Source organism: Cavia porcellus, unplaced genomic scaffold (assembly GCF_034190915.1).
Source record: "Cavia porcellus strain 051 isolate PalLab524CR breed Dunkin Hartley unplaced genomic scaffold, mCavPor4.1 scaffold_32, whole genome shotgun sequence".
NCBI lineage: Eukaryota > Metazoa > Chordata > Mammalia > Rodentia > Caviidae > Cavia > Cavia porcellus.
This window is the reverse complement of record NW_026947515.1, coordinates 26,437,260-26,461,916: the sequence shown is the minus strand read 5'-3', so window position 1 is coordinate 26,461,916 and position 24,657 is coordinate 26,437,260. Positions and strand designations below refer to the sequence as shown.

The 24,657-nt window shown below is 55.3% G+C and overlaps 1 protein-coding gene across 4 annotated transcripts in view; it reads right to left on the bottom strand.

Annotated features, from left to right (window-relative positions):
- Window positions 1–24,657, bottom strand: part of Septin9 (septin 9) — a 154,183-nt gene that overhangs the window by 56,541 nt on the left and 72,985 nt on the right. For all 4 annotated transcript variants that reach the window (XM_063242220.1, XM_013147082.3, XM_003464873.5 and 1 more), the window contains one exon: window positions 7,248–7,886. In XM_063242220.1, coding sequence (XP_063098290.1) covers window positions 7,248–7,886 — 639 coding nt within the window. The remainder of the gene's footprint in view (window positions 1–7,247; window positions 7,887–24,657) is intronic.

Genomic DNA, 24,657 nt, shown 5'->3' with positions numbered 1-24,657 from the left:
AAAAAATTTGGTAATTTTTCAAAGTAATTGATGCCCACAAAAGGATCAGTCTCAGAGGCTTTCACTCATAAATTCTTTAAAAGTTTTAACAAAGTGACGACTGTGCTGCTGTGAAAGTGTTCCAGGACAGACTGGGAAAAGAAACACATCCAAACTGTTTTTGCAAAGCCAGCACAATACTGACACCAAAAGTGATCAAAATAGCGCATGTACACAGCCCATGTGCAGCATGAGCTCCCTGCAAATATCAGTGCAAAACCCACGGATCCCTGTGGAGGACCACCTGGGAGACTCGCCTTGAAAAAGAGCCATTATCTCCATTTTGGCTCGCCCGGACCCTGTCTCCATGTACTGATAGGTACAGAGCTGGCTGGGTATTTCCTTCTCCCTTCAACTGGCTCTAAGCAATGTAAACAGGGCTGGCTGAGGTGCTGATATGGAACCTTTAAAGCCAGGTGACAGTCACTGTTTCCCTGCCCTTGACTCCCAAAACAAGGGTGAACTGGGAGGGGTGAAGGCCCAGAGCTCCAGGGCTGTCCACTGGGAGCAGGCCTTGAGATAAGAGACTACAACTTTCCAGGGCAGAAATGTTTATACATCAGAGATGAAGATCCAAGAATATTTGATGTTACCTCAACTGTGTTATGCAGATGGGTCTCTCTGCACACTGCAGAGGGCCTTTCAGGCCTCCTACCTAGCCCAGCCCAGAGCACTCACATATTTACCACCACTCTCACCGTCACTCAGCTTCAAGCCACTTCCTTCTTCACGAATCAATGAAATCTAGGTCCGGCTCTGGGTCATGACCTTTGTTCCAGTGAACCACTATCTTGGCTGGACTTAGGACTCCCTTGGTTCCCCAAAACTATAAATATGTCTTAATGTCTTTATTCTTCCCATGGGATGCACTGGAAGTGGTAGACTGGAATTAACTTATTGGAATTCCAATAACATTTCCAAGGAATTACAAATATAAGCTTCCTGAACCAAGACAAGGACCAGGAAGACCTCTTGATAGATCCCTACCTTAAGGCTTACATTGAAATAAATTCCAATGGATTCACAACCTCAGTACATAAAAATAAAACCACAAAAGTACTAGAAGAAAACATGGGTAAAATTCTTTTCTATAATTCTGGAATGCAGCAGCACAGGAATTCCAAAAGCTAAAAATAAAAACAAGAAACTTAACAACATAAGCCCAAAATGTTTTGTTTGGAAAAGAACAACATAAATGCAAAAGTCAACAAGTGGGGAAAAATACTTGTGCCAGTTACAATAAAGATCCATCAAGAAATCTTAAAAAAGACACAGTGGTACACACCTGTAATCCCAGTGACTAGGACGGCTGAAGTGGGAGAATGACAAGCTCAAGGCCAGCCTGGGCTACTGAGGGAGACCTTCCCTTAAAATCAAATAAACCAGGGCAGGGAGGAATATAGCGGAGCGGCACAGCACCTGCCCAGCAAGTACGAGGCCACGAGTTTGATTCCCAATATAAAAAATAAACAAAATAAAATAAAATGAGCTAGCAATGTAGCTCAGTGATACAATGCTTGCTCATTAGCATACTTCAGACCTTGGCTTCAATCCCCAGCACTGCAAAAAGAAAATAAGAAAGAAAGGATAAAGGGAAAAAGGGGAGGAAGGGAAGGAGAGTGGCAGGGAAGGAAGGAGGGAGGGAAGAAAGAAGAAAGGAAGGGAGATAAGAGAAAGGAAGGGAGGAAGGAAAAAATCAGTAAGCAAAGAAATAATCCAACTGGAAGAGAAAGTGGCGCCCAGACTGGGAGCAGGACCAGCCTCCCTGCCTTCACCACCGCAGCTGTGCTGGCTCTATTTAAGGTATTCCACAGCTGCTGGGCCGCATTCCCGCCCCTTACCACTGTGCCCTGGGCTTGGCAGACAGCTGGGTGAGCTGGCCAGGGGAGGGGTGCTTTGTCCTGGGCCCCTCTGAGGCAGGATCTGTCCTCACTGCCCCTCACCCTGCCCCACCTTGAAGGGGACCCACTGGCCTGGCCACTCCTCCGCCATGAGGCCCCTTGCTCCTGACACAGGGGACCTCCTGCTGCAGACCCCAGTGTCTGCACAGCTTCGGTGACAGCTCAGAGGAGTGGCCCTGTTCTGAGATTGGAGGGGGGGAGGGGAGGGGTACCAGGGCTCACTTTCAGAAGAGAGTTCTGAGTGCCAGTCAAGCTCACCAAACGCTGGGAGAAGGACCTTCCCAGTCTCAGCACAGGAGGAACGGGCATTCTGGGACAGGGCCTGCGTCTCTCCAGAAATGGAATCTTGTTGACCCACAGGCCTGGCCCAGGCTGGGCCACATGGCAAGTCTGTGTCTACGTGTCTTATCTGACATGAACCAGTTCTTCACCCAAGTCCACCGCTAGAGATAAAACAGACCCACCCCTGGGGACTCTGCAGCCCACTGAGGTCAGAGGGACCCTGGGGGTGTGTGAATGGGAGGCATCCTCTAAATACAGGGGACTGTATATGCTCCCTACCCATGTCACACTCTGATCCTTGCCCAGGAGCCCTAGGGGACATACTGAATCCTCTCCAGCCTGGCCTGACACATTTCCCCACCTCACTGGCTGACAGTGAGACTTGGGGGTCTCAGCTGTCCACCCTAAGCACCTTCCCCCTTGGTCCCTGTCTGTCCCCGCCCTAAATCCAGGGTCTGGCCCAGGGATCTTTGAGAGGCAGACAGGCCACCCCTCCCATGCCAGGAACCATGTCCACCATGACTGGCTCAGCCTGGGCTGGACGCCACCTCCCTCCACCTTTTACCCACAGGCAGGAACATTTCTAGTATTTTGAGTCAAAGGAAATGTGGCTGCAGCTGTCCCACCTTGGGCCCACGGTAACAAGCAACTCCAGGAAACCACAGAGGACACCCTTCTTGGTGCATCAAGGAGCAGGGCCTCAGGCGGCAGCCCTGACCTTCCCCCATTCTTCAGCAGCACAAACTGAGGCTGGAGGAGAGACGCCAGCTCCCGGGTGGGGCCGGATGCGCCCAGGAGCCCAGCCTCCTTGGGGGCTTGAGAAGGCAGGCACCAGACCCAGGAGAGTGCCGCACCTGCCTTATAAGGCAGCCTTGGGGAGACTTGGCTGCTGTCGCAGTGGAGCCAGAGGGGAGTGGCCCTGGGGGTGGGGGAGGTGGAGCAGGCAGCCACCCACAAGGCTGGGTTCTGGTTCTGCAGCCCAGCCCCACCCAGAGACAGAGAGGACCGCGATGACCCTGAAGGGCCACAGGAAGCTGCCAAGTGGAGGGACAGGCTGACCTTGGACACCAAAAGTCCCATCGACAGCACAAGGCTCAGCCCTGGCAAGCACAGAGGTGGGAGCTCAGACCTGCCCTTGGCCCCCCCCATCTCCCCCATTTCTATTGCAAGCATCTAGGATTTCCACTTTCTTTCCTGAAATGTTTACCCCACCAGGAACCCCACCCCAAGCCAACATCCTGCCCAGAGAACTCCTGGAGTTTCTGTACTTCCACCCCACCCCTACCCAGCCCCGGGGGAACAGCCAGCCCGTAGGTAGAAGGCACCCAGTGAGAGAAAGCATCTTCGCCATCCCAGGAGCCCAGCGAGTCCCTGGGAGCCTAAGGTGCCTCCTTAGAGGGCCACCCAAGCTGTTTGCCTCTCAGCACCCACATACGTCATTGCAACACCCTTTTACTGAGCACATATTGTGAGATTCTCTATGAAAAATAAAGACCACAGCTCCTCGAGGACCCTAGGCTGGGGTTGGGGTGTGACAACTGTGAAGAACATGGACCCCAAATGTCAAGGATATATAACTCTGGCTTACAGGAAATTATAGAATTTAGAATTTTCACTTTCTCTATTTTCTGCATTTCAAAGGAAGAGTAGTATATTACTTTTTATAATTTGAAAAACTGTATTTACATTGAAAAATAGTCTAGCAGAGGAAAAAAGGCTCATACACAAATAATTTACATCTCAAGGTGGACACCAGGTCCTCGCAGGAGAATGAGGCCAAAGTGGTCAGCAGTCAGAGGAAGTGAGGCTAGTTTTGGCCTCAGGAAAAATGTATAGGAGCTAGAGGGATGCATAGGAGTTCAACAAAGTAATCATGGAAAAGAAGGATGGGAGTCAGGACAGAGGAGCTGTGAGGACCATGGGGCAGGCGACACTGGGGGCGGGGCTGGGAGAGCCCAGCAGGGCTCTGGTGAGTGAGCAGATATACACAGGCTCGGGCTGGAGTGGATTTCACCCGTGCTGTTCTAAGTCAGCCTAGAACCGCTCAGGCTAGGAGGCGCTCAGCTGGGACCCCAGGAGACCCCAACCAAGGGCACAAACAGGGGTGAGGGCCTGATTCAAGGACACAGAGATTCCCTTTAGGTCTGGATCTGAAATCTCCCAGGAAGGGCTCAGAGTGCGGATTTGGGGAGGAGACCGGATCACAAAGCCATGGGTTCAGCCATGGACAGGTTCTTAGGTGATGGACACTTAGGAGGTGGGGCTAGTTGAAGGGAGGGGTCGCAGGGCTGCGCCCAGCCCCTTCCTAGCTGCCTGTCTGTATCTCTTCCTCTCTCTTCCTCCTGGCTGCCTTAGGTGAGCCGCTTTGCTCCAGACCACAGCCCAGAGCCAGGTGATCCTGGATTGAAAGCAGGAGCCAAAACAAAACTTTCCTCCTTAAATTCTTCTCAGGCAACGCAAAGCTGACTCCCGAACCCTCCCTCCCATCCTTCCCCAGGCGAGACCAGCTGTACCTGGGGGCAGGGCCAGGACGGCTAAGGACAGCATGCAGAGAGGAGCCTTCGGGGAACTGGGCACTTCCAACCCAGCCCCCACGGAGGGCCAAGGCAAGAACTGGGTCTATAGGAAAAAAGGCAGGAAGCCAGCAGGGGCGAAGCAGGACGGCCCCGAGATGGGACAGCTGTGGTCAGAGGGGAGGAAGAGGGAGCAGGAGGGGGGCCTTGGAGGAGGGGAGGAACTGGGGGAGACTCAGAGCAGGACCCTGAGGAGAGGGCCCTGTTTCACCCCACCCTTGTGCAGGTACTCTGGGCCGTTGGCCCCAGTGCTCTCCCCACAGGGCTCTGGGTCGCAATGGTGTGCACAGTCCACTCTCAGCACATGTACCTTCTGCACACAGACAAGTTCCAGCACTCACGGGCTTACAGAGCTCCTGGCCCGCTGCGTCCTACATTTGGGCCAGGCTCCCACAGCATTCTGTCACTGCCCCTCCACATCTTGCCCATAGCTAAGCTCTGTCCCTGTGCAAAAGCAGCGGCTGAGCTGTGTCCATAGGAGGAAGATGGGCATCCTCTCCTGTGTCCCCTGACTGCGGCCCTGAGCAGATGCCCCTCCTCCACCGACCTGTCCCTCAGAGCTTGCACCACCTCCTGCTGCATCCAGCGCCAGCTGTCATACAGATCTGGGGCCAGTGTCGTCCCAACCACATCCTGTTTGACTCAGCAGAGTGTGAACACCTCAGCCTGGGAGGGGTGTATCCGGTGGTGGATCAGATAAAGGTCCTGGACACAGAAACTGGTGAGGGAGAGGAAATGCCCCTGGCCTCTGCACACACCTTTGTCCCGACACCAAGACACCTGCACTCAGGACCCCTGAGTCTGGGTTGATGGGCAGAGACCTCTGAAGGCTCAGGTTTAGAGAGATGGGAGAAGCAGAGACGCATCCAGGGCTGGGAAGAGCCTGCAAAGGCCCACGAGCCCATAGCTGCTCCAGTGCAGTGATACCTCGGTAAAGCATCAGAGCTCAGACCTCCACACCCTCTGCACCCACGCCCCAGGCTTCCCTCCATACCCACACAACCCCGCAAAAGCCTCATTCCCAAAGGAAACCAAAAGAAGCCAGGACTTAAAGATCTGTGTGTGCACCCAAGCTAGAGCAGCAGTGTTCGCAACAGCCAGACGCTGGAAGCAACCCGGGTGTCCATCAGAAGATGAAGACAGAAAGTGTGCACCACACAACCAGCCTGGCACCCCCAGCCCTGGGAGCCCAGTGCCATCTCATCCATGCTATGGCATGGATGAGAATGGAGGGCATCGTGCCAAGGGGAAACCCAGACACAACAGGACAGAGACTGTGTGATGCCACTTCCATGATGCCCCAGAGTCATCCAACCCAGAAGGATGGAAAGGCGGACAGGGTTGTTGGGACCTGGGGGACAGAATAACAGGGAGGAGGTGTTAAACGGGGACAGCGCTTCTGTCCGGGCTGTGGAAAGTCCTGGGGTGGGGGAGGCAAGGAGGATGGCACAACCCTGTGGACATGCTTAGCAGGTACTCTCTTCAGCACAGCGCACAGGGTCACTTCTACATTAGGCATATTCACCACAGTTAAAAACTGTCACAATAAGGTACACCAAAACAAGACTGCTCAGGATGGCTAAGCCAAAGAACGCTTACCGAACATATATGGAATTCTGACTCCACGTCCAGAAATGAACTCAACTTTCAAGGGGCAGAGAACTCTGGACATGGCCCTCAGGGGCTCGTGGGCGAGGCAAACACACCTTTGAGAAGGGTCAAGTAATACTCAGCCCTGGTGGTCCCAAGAAGACCCAGGTCCCCATGGCATGGTGCCATCTTCCTTACAAGCTCTCCACACCTCACATCTCCAAGTCTGAGCTCTGCAAGAACACTGCTCAGCGGCTCGCCTGCCTCCCTGAAACCAAAGTGTATGCAGGGATCACCTGGGGACCTCAGCCATAAAATCCTAGCACATCGCCACTGGGGAGTCAGGGGAGAAGAACGAAGACCTAGACAGTCAACACAAGAGGACCCTCCAGTGCAAAGCAGAGCCGGAGACAAGTCCTCTCCTGGCAGGCAGCCTGCAGCTCCTCTTGAGCAGGGCCTGCCTCCCGTAAGGCCATCTGCTAGCCCAGGAGTCTCAAGAACACGGGCCCACCTGCAGTGCTCAAGCCCACCTGCAGAGCCCAAGCCCATCACGTCCCATCCCCCTAAAGGATCCCCCAATAGTTCCTGTTTGAAGCACCATTTTCATACCTTCTAGGTGCTCACTGTCCCAGGACCATACCCCCACCATGGCCCATGTTGACTAACAAAGGAGACGCTTGGCAACCCAGAGATTCTTGTCAAAGTCTCACGCATGTGCCCACTGGCTGTATTTTGGTGTGGCCCCTGGGGACAAGGAGCTAGTCACACTTCTCCAAGTCCTAGGCCACGGCTATACGAATTCCGCCATTTCTCCCCCACCCCCAACCCTGCAGCCTGGAGGGCCCTGTGCTCTGCCACTCACCCTCCTGGTTCCGGGGCAGGGTTTCAGCCACAGTTGGCTTGGCTTCTAGCCTGCTGTGCAGCTGGGACACTGAGGCAGGCTCAGAATTTTCCAGGGTCTGGGATGGGAGGGGAACAGCAGGTGCCTCAGCTGGTTTAGGCATCTGGATCTCAACCCTCTTTGGGGATGCATCAATGGTAGGGGCAACAGGCACCTCAGGAACCTTGGAGGTGGGGGTCTCCATCCTGCGGTGGGCTGTCTCCTGAGGCTTGACGAGGGTGATCTCCGTCCTCCGAGGGGCTGGCTCTGGCGTCTTGTGGCCCAACCCTTCAGCCCTCTTGAGCCCAAACCGTGCTGGGCCAGTGACACCTGAGGTCTCCACCTGCTTAGAGGAGATGTCAATGGAGAGCTCTGTGCGCCGTGACACAGGTTCGGCCGCCTTGGGCCCCGCAAGCTCGACCCTCCGCAGAGAGGGTTTGGGGGAGCGCTGGCTTAGGGAGTCTACATGGCGGACTGTGGGCTCTGAGTTCTTCACACCCAGCTCCTGGAATTTCTGGGTGGAGCTGGCCACGGTGGTACGGAGCAATGGAGTCTGGACCCTCCGAGTTGGGGTGGAGTTGGGTGGCTCGACCTCCTCAACCTCGAAAGATCTCTTCAAGGCTGAAAGAGAGAGGAGAACAGATGAGTGGTCAGCAGGGGACATGGCATGTGGGTGGTTTGTGCTGAAGAGAATCAGGGAGGGTCAGGATGCAAGAGAACCAGCAGGACCACTCTGAAGGATGTGCAGGGACCAATGGCTGAGAGACACTGGATGGGAGAGGACGCTGGCCTCTCCCCTCTGCCATAGCTATGACACAGCCTGTGCAGCTTCCCTCAGGACACATCAGGACACAGAGGGATGTTCTGGCTCACAGGCAGTCTTGGATTTCCTCTTCCGGCTTTCCAACCCTCACCTTCCCCACAGCTCACAGAGACCATAGGCAATTAGCACCCTCACTGCCAGTTGCAAGGCAGAGCATGACAAGACAACCATGACCACAGCCATAACCACTGAGAATCCCTGAAGGACATCGCATCAAGGGTACCCCAACAGCTGGCCCTGGACTTCGACTGGCTAAGTGTTGGTGTTACTGAGGTGGGTCACATTTACTCACAACCTGTGACACAAAGGATATTATTCCCTTGATATCAATGGGGAAACTGAGGTAGGGAGTACCATAGCAATGTGCCTGGCAGAGGGCTGGTCTGTCTCTGAAGTCAAGGCCCCAGGCCCTGGCTTTGCCCAGCTCCCCAGCTCGTCCACACTAGCTGAGTTCAGCCCTCCTGCTCTACCGCACAACCTCAGTATGGTCATGCAGGACGCTGACCACCTAGCTCTCCCCGCCATGGCCCAGTGTTCTGGCCGGGTAATCCTGCCACCTCCACCCAGGTTGTGCACCCCTCGAACAGCGGGACTGGGCGGAGGAAGCCACCATCCTCATGTCCCACAGACCCAAATGAGAACACACAAACCAGAGCCACATGTAGAAACATTCTCCAGCTCCTCCCCAGAGCAGCCCAAGGCTTGCTGCCCCACCCCAGAGCCAGGGTTACCTCTGCTATGTCCTCCCCCACCCACAGGGAAAAGGCCCCTGCAATTGCTCTGCGGGACCCTTAGCGGCAGCTCCTCCCTCCTGTCTTGTTTCCTCCAAATGCACACAGGGCTCTCACCTCTACTGTGCACGGCTATGTCCAGCACTTCCTTTAGAGGACCAGAGGCGGGAGACTGGCTGACGGGCAAGAGGAGGGGAAAGGCAGAGGAGGTCTGCGTCCCTGACGTCCCCCCCAGGACACTCCTGTTTTCCAGACATGGTCCTGGGTACCCCTCCTTCTTGTGGGACACACAATGGGTGGCTCAGCTTCCACTCTCCCAGAGGCCAGGCAGAGACACTATCAGCTGAGCAGCAAAGTGTGGCTGGGTGGGGACCAGCAGATTCCAGGGAAAAGGTAAGTCCCAAGCACTTGCTCTCAGTGGGCAGATGCTGCTCAGCCAGCAAGACCTGAGGGAACTCAGCCCTCCGGCCTCTCACTGAAGTCAAGGAATGTGGATTTTCATATCATACTGTATTTCTCAACTTTTAAATTTTGGCACTAATCAAAACAGCCCCTTTCCCTTTTTGAGTCAAGGTCTTGCATGGTAGTTTGGGCTGGCCTTGAACTCACTATGTAGGCAGGCCAGCCTGGCCTTGAACGTATAGCCATCCTCCTGCCTCAGTCTCCCGAGTGTTCCACTACGCCCTGCAACGAGCCCGGTTTTAAAACACTGCACAGTGCAGCCCACCTGAATCACACCCGTGGACTCCACTTGCCCAAGAGCCAGCCAGCAACTTGATGACAGGGTCTGGAGTCAGAAAGCCTGGCACTGGCACTCCAGATCACAACCTGGCAAAGTTTCCTCCCCGTTGCACTGGTGACCTTGATGTGCCCTGCATACAAACTGCCCACACTGACTCTAAGAAGCCTGCGAGTTCTGGGAAAGGTCATTTGCGGGCTCTCGCTGGCCAGCAAGTGCAAACACCATGCTTGGAGCTTTGTCCCTTTGTGGTTCTAAGAAGCAGCATTGTAACTCAGCTGCAGAGCACGTATCTGGCACACATAAGCCCCTGGGTTCAATCCCAACATCACCAGCAAAAAAGAAAAAAAGAAAAAGGCGTCCTTCTAAGAGAAAGGCAGGGGTAGTTGGAAGGCCCAGAAGAAAGGCCATGTGAAGGTGCAGGCACACCAAGGTGCAGCCCCAGCACAATGGACGGCCCTCCTGCAGATTGCCCAGAGAGAGAGCGGTCCTGCCGATAGCTCACCCTCAGCCCTCTGGTCCCGGAACTCAGCAGCAATCAGTGTGTGCTGTTGAACCACCACATTCCCATAAGCTGTCACAGAGGACAATGACAGGACACTGACACGGAGGCCTCGGGGAAGATGAAGCTCTGGGTGACGCAGCCATCGGGGACCTTGCTCTGTGTCCTCACCCACTCTCCACTCGGCCCCACTCCCGCCCCAACCACTCAGCAGACCTCTAACCTCGGCCCAGGGCTCCCCTGCAGCTGCCTCCAGGAACCCCGAGGAAGGACAGCCGCCCCCAAAGACTCCAGATGGTAGAAGTTGTCAGAGGACAGTATCGCTCTGGGTTCCACTGCACACTTGGCAAGAGTACAAGATCACGGTCTAAGGGGACCCCTGTGTGCAATGGTCTCCCACAGAGGGCTTCATGAAGAGCACCCAGCCAGGAAAATTAGGAGACACCTTGTCACGAGGCTGGCATCACAGAGCTCCCTGGGATGTCCTCCCTCAATGGCCCCTAAAACAGCCCCTGCATCCTGCGCCCACATGTACAGACACCTCCTTTTCCCTATATGAAACTTCAATGGAGACACCCCTCCAGCGTCAAGCCGGGACATGACCTGCCACAGGGCCAGAGTTCTCATGAATTGCCTCCCCCTTCCCTGAGGAAGGAAAGGCAGCCAAGGGACATCTGTGTGTGGTCAGAGGCCAGCAAGAGTGCTCATTCATGAGCTCCTCATGTGCAGATCTGAGACTCTGGTGGGGCCACACATCAGATTCCAGGACCAGCAAGGCAGAACATCAGCCTCTTGTGGGACCAACATGTCTTCCTGAGCACAGAATTCCTGTCATATAGAGTTAGCACAACTAAAGAGACCCACAGCAGCGGGACCAGGTCATACTGGGATGTAAGACAGTCCCACCCCAGGTCAAGAGGGATACCTTGGCCCAATTTACCCGCCTCTGTGGACATGCGTCCCTCCAGAGCCAGGCTTAGCCTAGCCTGCTCCGAGAGCCTTTCTCAGGCCTTCTTGCCCCTCACTGTCCTCAACTTGCACCAAAAACCTGAAGCCGGATCCCATGCTCCGGCCCACTTCTGGGAATGGATCCCAAGGAACGAGCAGAGAGGCACAGAAAGATTTATGGACCATGCCATTCACATCAGCTTAAACACTGCCAACGTTGGAAACAATCTGGGTTTGCATAGATCCACTAAACCATGTGTCAAAGTTGTGCACTCATCAAATCATGTTCAAGAAGATGAGAAATGCCAAGGGTATTAAATAAAAATAGCAGGACACGACATGTATATGAGATCCCAGTTCCACGTCTCACACACATGTGCAGTTCACACGCACACATGCGTTCCCACCCTGGCAGGAGATGACTTCTCCGGATGGAATGATGGTGGGTGTTCCTCAAGAGACCTCCCAGCCTCGTGGCCAACCCTAAACGTGGGTCCCTTCGATTTCAGGGCTTGAACAGCTGACACTCTCTGCAGACACACGTTGCTGCACACAAGCTGGAGGATGTGGATAACTCTGCTCACCGGCATCCCTGCCTGCTCCCTGGATTACATCTCCCAGCCCACTGGTTTTCCAAAGTCCAAGCTGGGTGCTTGGCCTTTTCCCATCCATCAGGAACCTATAGGCTCAACCACTACACGAAGAGGCCATAGTGGTCTTCCTCCAGATACAGGCCTTCCTGGCTGGGCCTGTGGGGGGCCGAAGCAGGAGCAGCCTGGATCTGGGCCTGTTTATAGAGAGGAATGTGCCACGCACAAGGGACCATTGTTCAGGCCTCTGCTCTGACCGCAGGCTGCTGCAAACCTCATCGGCTCCTGAAACCAGATGAAGTACTTCCTGGTGTACAAATTGGGCCTGGTCTGGGAAGGGGAGAGGAGGAGAACCACAAAGCCCTTCCCCAGCCTGGGACAAATGTCTTGCAGAAGAATGTTACAGTCAGAGTCAAACAGATCCAAGTGCAGTCCCCCCAGGAGGGAACGCACTGAGCTCTGAGCATAAGCTTCCTCTACTCTGGTCAAACTCAGCCTCCCTGCTGAGGCAGCAAAGCAGGGTCTGATGCCCGGGAATCAGGGAGATGGCACCAATGGAGACACTGCCCTGTTTGCAGCCCTGATCTTACCAGAATGCCCCATGCACAGGTTAACAACACAACCTATTGATGTTCAGAGTGCAGCCGCAAACTCCACTGACCACAGCCACCCTGTTCTGAGATTCCTTTGAGTGCCGGGCACAGGCACCGATCCCTGCTCAAGGCAGTGAGGTGGGGTAGTGGGCAGGGCCCTGGACTTGGCAGAGCTGGACTTAGCTGTGAGGATCCCCCTTTCCCACCCCACCTGCCAGCAGGGAAGGCAGAGGAAGAATCCATAAGAAATAACATGCCAGTCCTTCCAAGAACAGGAATGGTGGCCCAAAGCTGACTCGTGGTAGGGGGTTGGGGGCTGAGGACGGAAGCGTAAAGCAAGGGCAGGAAGCATTTCCTGGCAGGTGGAAGTACAAGCAAAGCCTGCCGCCCTCCAGAGCTCAAGGGAGGACCTGGCCTGTGGCTTGATACAGACAGTGAGCCTCTGCTCCAGGTCAGCAGCAAGACACCCAGCAGGAAAGAGCTAACAGAGAGACAGCCACAGCAAACTCCTCTGAGCCTCAGGGGCCTCGCCTAAACCAGCACCCCATGCAGCCGACATGAACAGGCTAGGAAGCACCAGACACAGACATGGTGCTCAGAAATTACGGCTGCTTCATCTAATCCCTATCACCACTGCCAGAGGAGCAGCCAACAGGGCCTGAGGCCCCCATCAGCCTTACTGCTACAGAGCGGTGCCACCTGCCTTCACCACCTGATTCCACCTCTCCTCAGGGCCTTTCGTGGTACCCACTCCAGCAGAAGCAGGAAGGAGTTAACATGGCAACCCTTCCCTCACCTGGAGCCTCCACATCCCAGCTTCCCACCCACCCCCATGGACAACTCCAGGAACTCAGTCTGTAGTCCCCAGGACTCCCCGTAGGTCTTTGCTCCCTGTATGAGCTGCTTTCCTCCCTGTCACATCCTTGAGCACTGTTTCAGGGACCAGGGGTCCTCTCCCACTCAGCTTCTGTCTAGGATAGGATAGAGAGGCCTGGGCCTCTGGGGACAAGCAGGGTGGCTGCCTGGGCAAAGGGAGGGAGGGGCCGGCCAGGACAGGGAAGAGAACACACAGCAGGGACAGGGAGAGGGTGTTCTCAGGAAGCAAAACAGCCCAAAGAGAAGGGCTTAAAATAGCCGGTGTGGAGTGAATGGAGCTTGCTCTCCTGGGGCAGCCGGTAAACAGCCTGTCAGCCGGGCCCAGGCTTCCCGCACAGGACACGTCTGTTTACCAAGCATCAGGCCGGTAGGCACAGGAAAGTCCACATAAAAGAGAGCAAGTGCTCTCTCATTAGAGGGCCACAGTGGAACCTGTGGAGAGAACAAGGGTACCGGGCACTGTATCCCTCCTGGGGGCCTCCTCGGCCGCCCTCCACCTCCTTTTACCCTCCAGAAACCACTTCGGCCAGAGGCAGCCACAAGATGGCCCATGCTGTGCCCAGGGTCGGGGGCATCTCCTACACAGCCCCTGCCCCTGCAATCTCCAACCAGATGCAAGGCTGCCTCTCAAGGCCCAGCACAATCTGACCCAGGACAAGGAGGGAAAGGCCTCAGGTTTCCACCTGGCCCTGGGTAAAGGCACAAGCTATGTCCCTGGGAAGTCTGAGGCCATACAACCCGAGGCCAAGACCGTGAAGTACGCCTGTCCTGTCCATATGATTTGAGCACCTTAGAAAGAAAGCCTCTTCCTCTCTGCTGCAGTTCCCCCTGGAAGACAGGGACCCTTGAGGCCCTCCTTGCCCATCACTGTCACCACCAGGAGGTCTGGCCAACTCTGGAAAGATGATGTGAGAACAAACAGGCTTCAAGTGTCATGCGCCCGCAGCTGGATTTCCCAGATGAGGCCAAGAGAAATAAACAAGCGCCCCCCTTTCACACACTGCAGGAGGAGCTCCACGTGCAGGGTCCTCCACCCAGTCCAGGGGCACAACCGTCCCCCCCCCCCACATTCCTTCCAGGAACACAGCTCAGAAACTGGTGCCCCTCAAGGCAGACACAAAGCGGTGGGCAGACCAGAGGCAGTTGCGGTCAACAGCTGGCCCTGGGATCCTTGAGCTTTTCTTACTTCTGCTTCATTTTGTAGTCCTAGGGCCTCGAACCCAGCCAGGGCCTGGGCCTGCTAGATAAGCACTCGGCCACTGAGCCCCATCCTAGCTGCTAGACCTTCTTTGATTCCCCGGCTACATTATGCTCATTCGTCCCTGGAGAAAGCTAACAACCTGGTAAACAAGGGTGTGGGCTGAACCAGCGCCTTCACCCAGCCCAGCTACAGTCTCAGCCATCCAGAAGGGACAAGAAGCCTTATCAGATTCCCTTCCAGAATCCACTACGATGTCTGTAGAGGCCCACTCCAGGCTTGCCAAATTGGTAGCTGAATAGTGTCCTTCAAAATAATCTAAGTCCTATCTCCTGGATCCCATGCATGCACCTGATGTGGAAAAGGATCACTGTTGATGTAATTAAGGGGGGCTCTGAGATAAGATCATCTTGATTTAGGGGGGCTCCTGAATCCAGTGACAAGGGTCACTGTAGAAGAGGAAAAAGGCACAGAGCTACACTCAGAATGCCACATGCAGACAGAGACAGAGTTTCGAGACACGGGTCTGCAAACCAAGGCCTGCCCGCAGCTACCACAACCTGCAAGCGGCATGGAACGCACTGTCCCGGGGGTATCTGGAAGGTACGAACCCTGCTGACAGCTTGACTGCGGTCTCCTGACCTCTACAGCCATGGTGTAGCCAGCATCCTGACAGCCCTCCCTGCTGCTGCCCAGGCAATGCTAACTTGGGAGTTTGCTGCACAACCAGGTGTCTGAACCTCTAGACGATGGTGGGACAGGGGTCCCCAGCTCACACCTGTTGCCCTGGGTAATCATTCTGCATTGCCAGGCAACCCAGCAAGGCAGCAAGCTCCACGGTGGTTCTACCTGAAGCTGCTATCAACCCCCACCAGAGAAGAATCTTGAGTGACCACATTCAGGTTTGCAAGCCACCTCAGGGCCTCGATAGATTCTGTGTGAAGGCCACCCCAAAGCTTCTGCGGCATGTCTCTTCACCCAGACCAGAGTCAGGACCCAGCAGATATGCCAGAGGGGCCCAGCACCCTCATGCCTCTTCTCGGGAAGCCAGCCCACCCCATCAGAGCAAAGTCCTCCCCGAAATTAGGCACAGCAGCGGGGTCATTCCAGGCAGACTTCAGAAGTAACTGTGGCCCATGCATGTGACCCCAGCACACTTGGGCAGCTGGGGCAGGACTGCTAGTCTGAGCCCAGCTGGGGCAACTCAGTGAGCCCTGTCTCAAATTTTTTTAAAAAATCAAAAACAAGATTAGGGATGTACCTCAATTCCCAGTATCAAACAAACAAACAAAAATGTGTAGGTGGGACACCCCTACTAAAATGTATAAAGTGGGACACCCCTGTTCTTTACTAAGTCACACATGGGACATGAGCACATTTGGGTTGATCTTTACTAAATCACTCATGGGACATGAGCACATTTGGGTCAATCAGTTGTTGACAGAATGATCAGCCTGTATTAAGCTGGCCTATTAAGCTGGCCCTACCTCGCCTATCTCCACAAGGATCAGAAGGGGAAATGGGTTTAAACTGTAGCCAGGAGATGTGAGGCAGATAAGAGGAAGAATTTCCTGGCTCAGGATGGGGCCACCAGGGCAGCTGGGCAAGAAGACTGCTCCACTCTCCCTGAAAGCAGCTGCCCAAGAGGTGGATGGATCCCCAAGAGGGTGTGGGTGTGACCAGCCTAGGGGTAGGGGAGGGGGTCAGGTGACCTCTGGGGTCTCCTCAGGTCAAAGGTTCCTTGATAAATGTCAGTGATGAAGGCAGCCAGGAGCCCCTGGAAGGCAGCTGACTTCAAAAAAAACAAAGCCCCAGCCAGCAGCTCCGGGGCAGGCCTCAAAGGTGACAGCCCCAGACCAGAGCAGGAGGCAGGCTTTCCTGAGCTTTAATCTGCCCACATCCTGTGGGTAGCCCAGGCACCCAGCAGAGTCTTCTCTGGAACTTCTCTGTCCTTTCTGGGGATAGAGAGCTGAGTCTCTGGCTCAAGTCTGAGCAGAGCCCTTCCCCCCAGCAGGGCACCCCATGCCTTCTCTATTCACCTCTTTCCTCCTCCTGCCCGCCCCGCCCCACCTCGCCTCCTGCACCGGTGTGGCAGCTGCTCTGTACATCCCGAGGCTCTGTGTGAGCAGGACTTGCAAGGCTCCCAAGGCCATGTGGCAATGGCCACTCCAAGGTCCCTCTGTGAAAGGGCTGTGTCCCAGCCTGATTCAGTCCCTTCCGGTGATGGGGAGTAGGACCAGGGAAGTTTTGTTTCCATTCGGGGCCCAGTAGAGTCAAACAACTCCTCTGTTCCCAGCCCAGGTCACCACAATCAGGTGGCAGCTGCCAGCCATCTGCCCAAGCAGACAAACCTCCTCGAGCTCCTCACCCCACCACTACTGGGGAAAATGTTAAAAGCACTTTTAAAATGCAAAAAAAGAAAACAAATCTATCACTTGGGCCATTAATCAGGCAGGCTCAACCAAGGGAAGCCAGAGGGCCACTTGGGGCTCTCTTTATCTGCTGTGGCCTGGCGCCCTAAGCCAATATGTGCTGCCGCCTAATTATAGGGGACAGTGACCCCAGGGAGCAGAGTTCAGGCTCAGATCAAAGCCGCATCTTGAAGCCACTGCCACCCAGTAGAGAGGGTCACGGGGCCACACCCAAAGTTCACCAAGCAGTGTTGGCAGTGGGGACAGAATTGGAGTGACCATACAGCTCTACACGTGGCCAGTCCACTGGGCCCCATTTAGGTTCTGCTGAGCCTGAGGGATGGTTGGACTTGTCCACTTTTAAAGACATGAGGGGTTTGGAAAACACAGAGAGTCACAGAAAACTAAAAGACAAGGAGAGGCCATAGCTAGACACTGAAGATTCTGGTAGGAGTGGCCAGAGGGTGGTGGCGTCTACTAGAGAGCGTGTGTCCATCAATTCCAAGCAGCCCAGGGATGGGGGTGTAGCCAGGCCTTGAGGAAAGATTCTCTCTAGGTCAGCACAGATCCTGGGACTCCACAAAGTCCTCTGGAACCAGAGGGACCACAGCTGATCCTGGACCAGCCTGCATCCAGGGCTGCTCTCTGGCTGGGGTTCCACACGCCTCGCTGCCATGGGAGCCAGGCAGGAGGAGGGGCTGACACCAGAAAGGCCTGCAGGAGAGTGGTGCTGGAAGGAGGACTGGAGTCACTGAGAGGTCCAGGGGCAGGTGTCTGCCTCCAAGGCAGGCAGAGCTCTGGGGTGGGAGCAGGGCAGGAGGTCAGCCGGACTGGGTCCCCCAAGGCAGCAGATGCAAGAGGCAGCTGGAATCTGTCCCCAGAGATGATGAGTGTTTAGTTCTCCTCAGCTCCAGGGCCAGTTGCAAGGCCAGACAGTGTCTCATCCCAACTACCTGGGCACCTGGAACAAGAGGACTGCGGCAGGGGACAAGGACATAGGAGAAGGATCTTGGTCCTTCACATGTGCCAGCTTCCTCCTGGGCTGCAGCCAGGCAAGGATCAGAGGCCGAAACACAGCTTTACTCTCACTGGACAGTCAAGGAAACCAATGGTCACTCAGAGTCACAGATCCCCATCCAGCACTCGCCCGACCATGAACACTCTGCTCCCTTAAGAACATCCACTGTCACAAATTGAATAGTGGCCCAAAAAGTTAGGCCCAAGTCCTAAGGTGTGGAAATAGGGTCTTTGCTGATGTCATTAGGGATCTCAAAATGAGATCACCCTGGGCTTCGGGTGAGCTCTAAATCCAGTGACAAATATCCATGCAAAGGATCAGAAAGACAGAAGACAGATACAGAGAGGAAGGCCAGGAAAGGCACAGCTGAGGCTGGAGGCGCACCCCTGTAAGCCCAAAGAACAGCAGGACTGCCAGGAGCCATCGGGGTTACAGAAGAATCTGCCCTGGAGACACCTTGATCTTGGACTTCCGGCCTCCAGAATGGTGTTGCAGCAGCCCTAGCAAGCCCTTGTGTCCCTTGTTGCTAAGGCTTCTTTTGCCAAAAGCTCCCAACCCCGGGACTGAACGCACTGTCCCGAGATCTTTCCAGGTCTCACACATTTGTTCTGCTCATCTGTTCACCCTCACCACCCACTCACTCCCAGCTTCCAGGCACCCAGCTGTCCTGTACTCAAGGTTTTAGGAAAACCTACATGATGGGGAACAGACTTCTCTCCTGGGCTGCACAGGCACTGTGTCCCCAGCACCCAAAGAGGGTGACCGGCCTTCTACACGGCCTTCTTCCCTTTATAGTGGTGCACCTCTGCCTGCGTTTTCCTTTGGAGAGGCCAGACCCAGAGACAGTCTCCTGGGAAGGTAATGGGGCCTTCCAGTCCCTGTCTGCTCTGTTCAGGAGGAAGGGAACTATGCTTCCCAATCCATATGCCATAAACAGACAACCCCTTGGTTCTGCTCATGGCTTCTGAGAGCAGAAAAAGGGGAAAAGTCATTTACAATAAACTGCAGGCCCTTAATACCAACATGCTTTGGTGGCCCCAGCACCGGACTCCTACCATGCAGAGTAGGTATTCAGCCCCCTAACCTCCGAGCTGCCAGGCCTGACAATCAGCTCCTCCTGGATTCCCATCTCCAGTGAGCCACAGACAGCAGGGGACGGGAGATAGGAAGAGAACCAACTTTCTGCTGCTCAGAAGCTTCCAGGAGTGGAGCAGCTGCCTCCACAAGCCCATCCCGCCAGCCTGAAACCCCTCACTGGGAGGAAACAGCCCCCAGGGAATAGGACTGCAGGCTGGATCTCTCTCTTCAGTAAAAATAGGACATTCAAACCAAGCGGTCTCCACAAAGCCACGGGACATGAGAGGATCCAGAGCTCTGTGACAGCCTGGAGCTGGAGGGGACCAGTAGGTGCTGTAAGAGGTGATCACAAGGGCCATATGTTGCCCCACCCTAGGCCGGACAGATGGTCCCTCTGGTCTGTTTCCTGGTAAAGGACAGGAAGAGTTGTGCTGAAAGGTCCCTTCCAGGCTGGACACAGACACTCTATGAGCAGTCCCAGTGCGCTGTATCCTAAACCAAGTAGATCCTGCAAACCCAAACACAAAGCACAGGTGACTGGTCCTGGTGGGCCATGGAGGTGGCAGGCCAGCCCCCTCACCCTGCTGCACCAAGGTGATGGCCTCGGCTCAGGCCCTCGTCCTTCATGGCCCAAACAGTAGCAACCATCAGCACCTGCAGTTCCAGGAGCTCACACTTCTGGGCAAAGCCCAGAGCTGCAAAGCCCTGGCTGGGCCGTGGGCACTCTGGCTTCTCTCCAGACCAGAGGGCTCCCTACCTAGGTGCTACTTCCCCGGTCTCCAGCAGGGCTGGGCGGTTTGCTTAGGTGAGTTATTTTTCCTTTTGACAATGAACTTTGAAAAATAACACTAATTGCTTCTTTCCTGGCTATAAAAGCAATGTAGGCACAAGGTAGAAGAGATGTAAAACAGAAAAACAAAGAGAAAAAAATCTGTTAATCCACAACCCAGACAACTCCGCCAATACCCTGCAAATGCCCTTCACATCCTTCAGCCAGTGTGTGTCTGTGCACAAGCGGGTCCATCCGAGGACACTATGTGCTTCTCTCTATGCAGACTGTGGGCTAATGCCCCATACATTTCTGGCCCAGATCGCTAGATTTCTTTATAGGTCCTGAGGCACAGCTCATTCCATTCCTCAGTCATTCCCAGAGCCTGGGAAAAAAGATTGCGGGTCCGACTTTCTGGTTTGGTGGTGCAGGTGGGCCAGCACCCTGGGATGCTGAGGGGCAGCCAGGCATGGCCCCTGCCCGCCCATGAGCTCTCAAGCCTCAGCTACACCCCATCCTTAGCTGCTCTGCAAGGAGGAAGCCCCAGCCATAAGCTCTCCTGGAGGGAGGCAGCATGGCTCGAACCCTGCAACTGCCAACTCGGTGGCCACCCCTGCCACCTTCCCAGCAGTCTTCCAAGGCCAGCGTCCAGCCTGGACCACCACTGCTGTGCTCCCGAGACAGTCACAAATCCAAGGATGCACTGAAGTAAGCTTCACACTGGCCACTGCTGAGGACAAAGGAGCATGTGAGTCACAAGATCCCAAAACCTGCCCAGCGCCTGTACTGTGTCACTTTAGAAAGTACCACAGCCAGTGCCTGGGAAAACCCAATAAAACCTGGCCTCACATGCTGCCCGGGACCAAAACCCTCCCTCAACTGCCCCAGCCCTGGGTCCTAGCCCCGAGGCAGCCCTCACCTCCCTTCTGCTGACAGCCCTCACCTCCCGGGCAGGAGTCAGGCCTGCCCATCACTGCTCCCCGAAGGAGGGCCGCAGGTCCTGCCTGAAGAGGGGTGCTGTTCCTAAGCTCTCCCTGCAGCACTTGCTGAGTGCCCGCCACACGCTCCAGATCTTTACACCACCTGAAAACAGCGGTTCACTCATAAGGGTCCAGTGTTTGTTTCGCCTCCACCCTTTTGTGTCTGTGTGTGTGTGTGTGTGAAACCAGACATTAAACCCTGGGCTTATGGATTTTTCCTATTTGCTTTTCAGCCAGGCTCTTCCTAACTTGCCCAGGATGGGTTTAAATTTTTGATCCTTCTGTCTCAACTTCTCAGAGTTCTGGGACTACTGGCATGTGCCGCCACACCCAACCTTCTGTTCTCACTTTACAGAGGAAACTGAAGCTCACAGAGCCTATGACTCACACAGGATCACAGCATGGGCAAAAGTGAAGTCAGACAAGAGCCACCACCCCATACCTGCCTAGCCCCAAGGGCCACACTTGGAAAGCCAGGAGTCCTCCCTCACACCACCTCTCTCGGAGCTGACAGGGCACTGTTCCTCCTATTTCACAGACGCAGTCCCCAAGCTGGAGACCACGCCAGAAGCCATCCGGTGAGACCTCAGGCTCACGAACCTGGCCAGCCCAGCCTGCTTCAGGGAGGCAAAGATGATGCTTGAAGGTGACACGAGACAGGCCCAGGGAGCAGGTCTCAGAAGCAGCAGAGTGACAGCTGGATCAGCGAACTGGGGCAACACAAGCCTGCCTGCCAACACCTGCTCATCAGCAGCTTGGACTTTAAAGCTGGGTTCTCAGGAGACTTGAAGTAGATGCTCAATAAAAGACAATGGTGATGAAAATAGTCAGGGTAAGCTCAGTCACAGGAGATGCCTGCAGGCTTGGGGAACAGATGGGAGGGTCAGAGACAAAGAACTGGCAAGGGGCAGAGAAGGAGGCCAGATCCCCAACAGCTGTCTGCAGGGCAGCTGTCTGTAGAGCCTGGCTTCATCATTCAAACATTAGAAGAGGTAAGAGGGACAGGGCGGGGCAGGGGGGTGCTGCTGAGCCTGACTTCACTGTGGCTGCTGCTAGAGCCAGGGAAGAGCTGCTCCGCTCTCTCAGGGATCCCATCTGTCCCCTCCCAGCTGCCCCCAGGCTGTGCCCTGGACCAGGAGTTGGGGGATGGGGGGAGCCATCTGCCGCCAAGGTACAAATGCATGGTCTCTTACCACTGTACCCTAAAGGAAGCCTGAGGCCTAATGCAGCCAAGGAATTGTGTGTGTGTGTAGAAAAAAAGCACCACAGACCTGAGGTTTCCAGAGGGCTGGGCCAGGCCAAGAGTTTATGAGCGCACACCTGCACCCATCCTGCTGTACCCTGGCTGAGTTAATACCCTCCCACTAGACCATCTCACCAGCCAAGGGAAAGTGGAGCCTGGATCCTTCACACAGAGGAGCCCCCCAGCACTGGAGTGTACCCAGCTTGCCAGGGTAGTGGGTGGTGGAGGTCCGATCCCCCCAGAAGGCTTTAGTGCCACCATCTCTGCCTGTACCAGCAGCCCTTCCCTCATCTCCTGCTTCAGCGCCAAGGCTTCAGGTGTGGCCACAGGGGTGTTCTGCACAGTGGACAAGGTGGCAAGAAATTGGCACTTCGCTCTGAACTAAAGGAGAAAGTAAATCCCAGCTCAGTAACCGAAGCACTCCCTGACCTTCCGTGGTGGACAGCAGGCAGGGGACAGCAAAGAATACAGCCCTTCCAGGCCTGGTGCAGAGCCAGGAAATCTCCTCTGGCTCTCACTCTAGATAGCATCGGTCTCCAAAGGATGCAGGGCAGAGGCCTGCCTTACCCTCACAGGGAAGCCGCCCACCCACGTGGAAAGCAGGGCCAGTGTCCCTGCTCAGGGCCACTTCCTGCACCCGGGGGTGGGAAGACTCTGCCTGGAGAGCCTGGAATCTACCCGACTGCAGGCCACTGACGCTCAGCAGAAGCCTCACCATCCTCCGGGTGGGCTGGGGGAGGGGAGCCTGCAAGAGGCCCTGTCTCAGCCAGACTCCCCAAACCCGCCCCAGGCTGTGGCTCTCTTCCCGCCAAAAAGAAAGCTGAGACTGCTCCATTTACTGACCTCCAGGAGGTGGGGAGCCAGCTGTCTGTGGCCCAGGTGGCTGCCTCCACAGGGAGATGCATGGTTCCCCAGACCCAACCAGCATACTGGCAAAGATGGCACCTAGCCAGCGCGCCTGCAAGCCAGGAAAGCCCTTTCTGCTACGGGCTGTGCCTTAGGGTGTCAGTGAGAGACTGGAACCCGGAAATATCGGACACAGGCTGCAAAGGGCTCCATAAAGCCTAGCCCCTGAGAGGTCAAGACACACTTGTGAGTGGGCAGAAGCCAGCGCCCAGGGATCCCTTCTGAGTGGAAACAATTCATAGGCCACAGGAACCATCCCCCCTCCCACACACACACTCTTCACTACACACAAGCTGGGGTTACAGGAGCAAACATGAGGTAACTGCTCCCATCTGCAGCCAAGGAGTAGCACTTCCACAGTCCCTCACAGAAGGGAGTGAACAGCAGGCTGCCCACTTAGGGCAGGGGAAAAGGGCATCTTCACTGTGGGGTTTCTAAAGCACAGACTGATGGCCCTGAGGACACAGGAAGCTCTCAGCTATGAGCAGGGCAGTGCACTTCATGTAAAGCCAGATCGCTTGAGTTTATGGTTTTTAGGCCACAGCCATGAGGGGAGGTGGAGGAGAGTAACTCAGGAATTTGAGGGATCGAGGGTGGACAGAGAAAAGCCCAAAAAAAGAAAGTGGAGTCTCATCCTACTCTCCAAGTCCTCCTGGGCAATCCCCAGGGCACGGACTGCAGGGGGAGCCCTTGGCAGAATGTGTTTAAGTCCAGGCAGTGTGGGGGTGGGCACGGGGACTCCATGTTTATATTCCTTGCCAAAATTGAGGTCATCCCCTTGTTCCTCTGTCCAAATTTCTGGGCATTGGCAGCACTTTTTAAAAATGACAACAAACGAAGTTTCTAGAATGTCTGCTGGCCTAGCCTGAATGGAGCCTTCAGGCTCTGCCCAGACCAAACGAAAGAGCCCAAGCCCAGAAATGCCCTCCAGGCGCCAAGGGATGTCCTCAGGCCAAATGATGGGTCTGTCTGGCTGGAGGGATGACAAATCTTTGAGCTTTTAGGACTGTGTTCCACAGAATTCCGGACCAATTGGTCTCATAAGCAACTCAGAGAGTCTCCAAATTTGGGTAAAAAACCAAGCGGACTTTGAAAATAAAGCCACTGTTTAGCCATTTTTCCTCGTGACTTGGTGGTGGAGGAGGACAAAGTCCAAGACTGTATCTCCTGGCTGGCGTCTCTGGAATGGGTCAAAAAGAGATGAAGTTGTCTGGGACATCTGGCTCTGAACAAGCCTTCCACTAGAACCACCTGGCCGGCTAGCGCTGCTTCCCCCTGGTCCACCCCACCACCCCAAAGGCTCCTGCACATGGCCCACCATCCCGGCCCCAGCACAGATCCACAGCACAGCCCTAGGGGCTCCGAGCCCAGCACAGTGAAGATGGGGCACTGATTTGGCACACAGGGAAAGGGCTGGAACAGCACTGTTAGACTGAACCCTAGCAACCACGCTTCATCTCTAACATAACCTCCCTCAACCCCTACGCATGTAAGAAATGGGAGGTGGAGATAGGCAAGAACCCCAGCTCTGCACCAGGATGTCAGCGCCCAGCACCAGGCAACGGCAGGCTGAGGCCACAGATCATCAGGCTGGGAAATCCCTGAGTCCAGCGGAGCACGTGCACGGTCAGCACAATTGTATTTCCCTGGGTGAGGCCACCGTGAGAGGCAGCAGGTGCCCCATCTCCACCAGCAGGACCATCTCACCCACGAGCCACATGTGCTGGGCACTGTGCTGGCTGTGGCTGCTGCTCTAGGCAATTAACTTTATTACAGGCACCGAACCCCTCACAGACCACACCCTCCCCAAGCTTCCCAGGACCTCAGTAGTGTGGGGGCGCACAGCTAATGGGCCTCTGAAACTTCACTTTCCCGTTGGTCTGGGATGGGGCAGTGCAGCGCAGCTCTGCACCACACACAAGGCTCAGCCTCACAGAGTGCTGCTGGACAAGGATGCCTGGGGCACCACGCACCACTCTGGGGCACCA